Source organism: Pinus tabuliformis, chromosome 7 (assembly GCF_031772625.1).
Source record: "Pinus tabuliformis cultivar Carrire ecotype Pingquan chromosome 7, CPIR1, whole genome shotgun sequence".
Classification (NCBI taxonomy): Eukaryota; Viridiplantae; Streptophyta; class Pinopsida; order Pinales; family Pinaceae; genus Pinus; species Pinus tabuliformis.
The window spans coordinates 187,607,856-187,614,930 of NC_142293.1; the positions used below are offsets into that span (position 1 = coordinate 187,607,856).

At 33.0% G+C, this 7,075-nt stretch overlaps 1 protein-coding gene across 1 annotated transcript; it reads right to left on the reverse strand.

The window, feature by feature from the left end:
* Positions 1–4,007: 4,007 nt before the first annotated feature.
* On the reverse strand, positions 4,008–5,077 carry LOC149246480 (uncharacterized). Its single transcript, XM_089455700.1, has 3 exons — positions 4,964–5,077; positions 4,655–4,843; positions 4,008–4,205 (listed from the first exon to the last, which is right to left on the reverse strand). The coding sequence occupies exons 1-3, from the start codon at positions 5,024–5,026 to the stop codon at positions 4,131–4,133; spliced, it is 327 nt and encodes a 108-aa protein (XP_089311826.1). The 5' UTR covers positions 5,027–5,077; the 3' UTR covers positions 4,008–4,130.
* Positions 5,078–7,075: the final 1,998 nt, after the last annotated feature.

Consider the following 7,075-nt stretch of genomic DNA (forward strand, 5'->3'; position numbering starts at 1 on the left):
TGCTATGAGGTGCTCGACAGGCTTCCGGCCCCTTCGAGCTTCCGATGTGCTCGACCCCTTGCTTGTTCACTGGGTTGGGCCTTTGCTACCTCGACCACGCCCTCTCATTGCTCGAGCCATAATCTGAGCAGTGATGCCCTATGGACACTCAAACGAAATTAGGTCCGTCAACCCTTGTACATCACCCCATCGTCGTTGTTCACACAGTGCCTCTCTTGCATGCTTTATCATCTGTGGGTTAAGGTTTCCTAGAACCCACATGTGGCCAAGGGAATTAGGTTGTGAACTCATCTCCCAAGACTCCTCAAAGTGCCCCTCCCCCTTGCCATGGTGCAATTTCCTATCATCCTACTACATCTGGAGCCAAGCCCTCAGGTCCGTCCGGAGCCTAGCTTGGCCCCTTTTGATACCCACTTTTAGCTCCCTTAGCTAGCAACTGCCAGCCATGGGTATGCTTGCCCCTCTGTCCCAAATATCGCCCAGGGTCCCTAGCTTTTCCCTTGCTACCATGTAGGTGCCCATTTCCCCAGGGTTTTCTCAGCATTCTACTGTCATGGCTGATATCCCAACCCCCTGCTCGCAACTCTTTCTTGCCTCTCCTTTCAACACCCAACCCCTTAGGAATTAAAAACCCGTTATCCCCAATTCCCACAGTCTAAGCAACTAGGTAAAGGTATGCGTATCTTCTCGACCTAACATTACCCATGCCACTGCCCAGCGTCTGGTTCGAATAGGATAAAAACAAAACACAGAGCCAAGCCATGGCACTCCCTGTCCTCCCATAGTTTCTCCCATATAGAGCTACTCCCCATTGGGACAGCCTCTTGCTCCTCCCTTCCCCCCAGCAAAACCCAAACTAAATCATGTAATTGATAGGGGAACCCAGCCAGATCATTGAATTGATGTAGGAGCGAGACCGAAATACATACCAGGAAACCGTTACTTGTCCATAGCCAAGGTACCTTCATCCTTCTCCAGCTCTGAGTCGCCTTCTGTCTTCCCAACTACTCTCACTTGTTCGGCACGTCGAATGCCTTAATCTCCTCCGCCACCCTTCCTTATTCCTCCCTCTGCCACCTTGCCACCCCACTGTCCATGCGTTCATTTCACCCGACACCGCATCCTTACCTTGAACATGTGGGGGACGACGATAGTTATGGTTTTTGTACAGACCATGTCACTTCTAAAACCCTCCTCTGTACAGACCATGTCACTTCTAAAACCCTCCTCATTCCAATCAGGAGAAATAATGATAATATTTTAATGAAATGTAAAATTTTCAATTATTTTTCTATTCATAGTTTTAGATAAAACAAAAATAAATCAATTATTTGCTTTTTAGATTTCAAAATATTTTGAAAATCTAATAAATTTAAATCATAAAACCTGAGTAAAGTCAAAATAATTATTTTGGTAATACCTAAAATAAGATATTGCATTAAAAAGAGCGTATGAGGCTCATACTAAAGACCTACGACCATTTCCCTATCATTAATGGATAATGTGTTCACTTAGAATAATGTAAGAACTATCCCAACTGGACTCTATCGAATTTTGAAACATATATCTCTTGATTTTCCGAGTATGATCTAAAAATACTTCGAATTATAACTTCAACGTGATTACTATTGCAATGTACGAGACTAATGCAACATTGAAATAATGTAAGAATTAAGAATTATTAATACTTCAACGTGATTGATATTTTTTTAATAAATTTTGTAAGGCTAAGACATTGCCAATTTTATGTGAAAAATTTTCAACAACGATAATTTGAGATATTTATTTTGAAATCTTAATTTAAAAAATAATAATTTTTATTTATTATTATTATTATTTGATAAAAAAAACGAATATATTTTTATGAAGAAATTTAGTTAATATTATTGTGAATAATTTTTATTTTCTAGTGAAATTTAGTTAATATTTTTGACTTTTTGATTTTAATGCAAATAGTTAATACAATATTCTAAATCAAGTGCTCTTGATTTAAATTTAGTTTTGAAATTTTGAATATTTTTGACTTTAATGCAAATAGTTAATACAATATTCTTGATTTAAATTTAGTCTTTAGTTTAGATGAAAATGGTTAATATAGTGTTTTAGACTATTCAATTTTAAAGGAAATTTTAATATTGAAAAATTTAGTTAGCAATAAATTATTTTATTGTTTAAAATGGGGGAATATTTTTTATTTGGACTCAATTAATGTTATTTATTAGTAAATTAATGTTAAAGTGGATAATAAATATATTGTTTAAAATGGAGGAATATTTTTTATTTGGACTCAATTAATGTTATTTATTAGTAAATTAATGTTAAAGTGGATAATAAATATTTTTTATTTGAATTTAGGCAATATTTCTTACTTAAAATAGATAGTAATTATTTTATATTTAAATTTAACTAAATAAATGTACATGACTATTATTCCAGTCCTTGCAAAATAAATATTAGAATCTCCAAACCTTTTAAAGGTTTATTCCAGTCCTTGCAAAATAAATATTAAAATCTCCAAACCTTTTAAAGGTTTTAAACATATATAATAGTAAAACAATCCCTTCACCAATACAAAAGTCTAAAGCCACCTCTGTTACCTAATAACTTTTAACTTTAGTTCTTTCCCACTCAACTCTCACACATTATTACTAAACAACTTCTAACTTTAACTCTTTCCCACCCAAATCTCACACATTATAATTTAACAACTTTAATTTTATAATTTAAAAACTTTAATGTTTTCCTTCTATTACCTAACAACTTTTAACTTTAACTCTTTCCTCGACTAAATAACCTTGAACTCAACAGCAACACATTAGAATAGAAATTTAAAAATTTAAGCTTTAAATATATATAATTATAACCTTCTACTAGTACCTAACAACTTTTAACTTTAACTCTTTCCTCGACTAAATAACCTTGAACTCAACAGCAACACATTAGAATAGAAAATTTAAAAATTTAAGCTTTAAATATATATAATTATAACCTTCTACTAGTACCTAACAACTTTTAACTTTAACTCTTTCCTCGACTAAATAACCTTGAACTCAACAGCAACACATTAGAATAGAAAATTTAAAAATTTAAGCTTTAAATATATATAATTATAACCTTCTACTCAATTCCAAGACATTAGAATGGAGAATCTTCAACTCTTTTAAAAGTTTTAAGTTTTATATAGTTTAAAAGTTTTAAGTTTTAAATAGATAAAGAGTTTGAAAAGTTTTAAGTTGTAAATATATATAATTATATAACAACTCGATGCCAATCCCAGAATCTAAAACCACCACCACTGTGAACTGACCACCCCGTTAACTTACGACATAACGTATTCGTGTTCTTCTGATTCTTTTAAAAAATAGAAACAATCTTGAAATACATGAAAATTGATAACAAAAAACTATAAAATAGGGATAATATTCAAATATTTTTATGGAGATTATTATAGGATCAGCGTTTTACAAAGTCTCAATATTCAAATATTTTTATTACGAATATTTTTATGGGGATTATTATAGGATCAGCGTTTTACAAAGTCTCCTTGTTCTGGCGCGTAATTCATAGCATTTTCATAAGTAACGAAGAAAGAAAAGTATTTAACGATTTATTATAAGTGATAATGAAAGTGGATAAAGTAATCAGAACTTGGAATTTGTTTGGTAAAAACAGATTATAGGAATGGAAACGGAAACTACAAAATCAATTATCTAGCCATTTATTGGAAAACGAAGGATTTCTAGAACAAATTGGCATAATCCATGTTGAAAACTTCATAAACTATAGGAAATTATTTTGGATAGAGAAAGAAAAATAAAACAAACTGCAAATACATAAATAGACAGACTTCATAATTCCCATATTAAACATATGTATTCCTGAATGCAAAGTCTCGCAGAAAGACGAAGAAACATCATAATTACACATATCCAGAGCCTCAAATATTCCAGTCCCATGTCAAGATTATCAACTCTCATATCCAGGGTCTCAGATTCGGATTCATCTGCTTGGTATTAATATCAAATTTTATTATCGAAAAAAATGGAGAATTATTACAATCCGCCTTCACAGCATAAAGGCTTGGCTTAGCATGGTACCGCAGTCCTCACTTGTTGTGCTTTCCCTGGTTGTTACTGGCTACCACCAAAGGGTTTCTTCACAGCGTCCATGACACTCTGTGTAGCACCCTTAGCATTATCCCCCGCCTGCATTAACATCATCCAAACTCAATTAATTTTACTACATTCAAAATGAAATGGAACCTTCCAATTTAATGGTTAATGGTTAATATTTTCAATGAGCTCTTATAAAATAATGGTTAATCTTTTCAATGAGCTCTTATAAAATCCAAGAATATAGCCTAATAGCCTAAGGGTTAGTTCACTTGATGTTAATAAAATCCAAGAATATAGCCTAATAGCCTAAGGGTTAGTTCACTTGATGCTAAAACACTTTGTCAATGGGGGAGGTTACGGATCTATATTTTGGAATTAGCCTCATATGTTTATCCATATTCTTGGAGCTAAGCTTTACTAATAAATCAGTAGAAAGTGATCTCTAGCGAAATAATTCTTTGGACGGTCACCTAATATATTCGCATTGGAAAAAAAATAAAACCAAATCTACAATATTTTTAAATAAAATTATGAACCACCTGCTGGAAGAAAGAGCCAGTTTGTTCTTTGCCCTCTTGGGCTTTTCCCATGATGGACTGACCCATTCCCTTGGTCGCTTCAGTCCCTTGAGAAGCCTTCTCTTGAGTCATATCCCTCATCTGACCACCCTTCTGTTGAGTAGCAGTGGCTGCATCAGAAGTCTTCTGTTGAGCAGTCCCCATTACACCCTTGGCGAAACAAAATATAGAATACCAGCAATAACATCAATAACAGTAGCACAAAGTTTTAAAAAATGCAGAGACTAAAGAGAATGAATGAGAGAGTAGAAATAATATATAAATCGTTACTTGAGTTGTTTGTTGAGCTTCTTCAGCCTTCTCCTGACCATATTGTTTGTACTGCTCCGCCATCTATGAGAATAAGAGTGTGTAGATTGATCGACCCCTGCTTCAACGGTAATGCAGTGCTGTGATTGGTAGTGCTTGCAATCGTGGGAACCAATGAAGGGGAGGGTCGTTTATAAATATGAGGGAGGGGAGTACCCGAGATGGACACATCTTTCCTTGAGTGAGACGGCTCTGGACAGATGTCGCCAAAACCATGAAAGCGTGTCAACCATGCACAGACATAGATGCGGAGACTAGCGACACCAAATTTTTTCAAAAAGCACGTGGTAATGGTTTCAATACTGCGGATGCTAAAAGTTATAGGTTTTAATTATAACTTTTAATTATTATTTATTTGTTCGAATTTGTTACACTGTTATATATATCACGCAAAATGTATTTTCGAATATAAAAATAAAGTTTCAAAAATCTGGGAGAGCATAAAATATTTATTAATTAAATTTAAAATAAAATCAATTAAAATTAATAAATATGAAAATAATTATATATATTTTCTTAATTTAAGAATTATTTTTTAATAAAATTAAAATTAATATAAATTTATTTTTATTTTGGATTTATGGAGCATTGAAATTTTATAAAAACTGCTTGCATATCAAAAGATTTAATCTCTTTTAGTAATTGATAGATCTTTGTTTATATATATATATATAACTAGCAAATATCTATCATACTTTATAAATTTATCAACCGCTCAAATATTTTGATATGTAAGTTTTTTTCACAATAAAAAAAATGAGTCTTCAAAATTTTTATCTTTCTCAATATTTGATAATATTTGATAGATAGAGGGTCAAGATAAACTTATATTAATTTTAATTTTATTAAAAACAAATTATATTTTTAAACTAACAAAAAGAGAGTGTGACTACATGTGTCAACTCACTGTTGAACATGGAAGGAATTAGACCTTCATCTTGAGCAACAAACCAATAAAATGTTTTAACCCTCATTCTTTTTTTTTTTCAATTGTGTTATATGATATCCACTGAATTAGAATTAAAGTATTTTACTTAACCTGAGTATAAATATTTTATTTATGACCAACATTGTCCACATTAAAACGCTTTATTGTTGCTAATATATTTTTAAATTTGTCTAAGGAACTTAGCTAGATTGGTATGGTGCACTTTTCATGTCCCCAATTGCTTGGATTTAAGTCTCCCATAAAGTCATCCTTGTGGCATTTATGAAATAGTTGTTCTACCTAGTGAAAGCATATATCCATGGGATAGAATATCTCTCTCCCCTACTCTCTCCATATATATCTATATATATAGACACACACACTTATAAATATATATATATATATATATATATATATATTTAGACACACACACTTTTATTGAAATATTTTATTTATAATGCACATTGATTTTTTTGTTAATAATATTTTTTAAATGCCACATATAAAGTCCATATCAAGGATTGAATAAATTGCACATCTCCCTCTATTGATGGTGCTGGACCCGCCAACATGTAAGGGGATCTCCCCAGTAAGAAGTCCCAATTAGACCTCAAACCATTTGGTGTAGGAGTCCCAACAGTGGGTCGTAAAGCAATGCCTTAACTGCGATGTTTCACAGAGGAAAGTAAGATAACTCTATCAGTAGCAAGGGTGTGACCGTTACAGTGAGTCAAGGAACGTGTATGAGAGGTTCTAACACATGAGGGTTGAGATGAGTGCGCCCTTTGGCAAACTGCAACAATAATCAACTGGGAAGGGAACACACGTGCGAGATGCATCGCAAGTAGGAAATCAGGTCAATCGACAATCTAAAGTGATGGTTAAACCAATAGCGCATCAGCAACAAGATTCATATAATTGCATACAAAATAATTCATACACAACTACATAAGTTAAACAACATACATTGCTACAGCAACCGGAACAGTCCAACTACAATAACAACATATGCATGGAAACACGTTGGCTAAGTTATAATCATACAATACATCCACGTAAACCCACTAACCCCAACAATGAAACGTTACAGCCACATCCATCTGCTCCTCCAAAGAGATGTACTAACTCTGTACAGTGGAGAAGCC

Coding starts and splice junctions, on each gene's coding strand:
- LOC149246480 (XM_089455700.1), bottom strand. CDS start 5,026: ATGGCGGAGCAGTACAAACAATATGGTCAGGAGAAGGCTGAAGAAGCT. Junction 4,844..4,963: donor AAGCTCAACAAACAACTCAA/GTAACGATTTAT, acceptor TGTTTCGCCAAG/GGTGTAATGGGGACTGCTCA. Junction 4,206..4,654: donor CTGGCTCTTTCTTCCAGCAG/GTGGTTCATAAT, acceptor ATGTTAATGCAG/GCGGGGGATAATGCTAAGGG.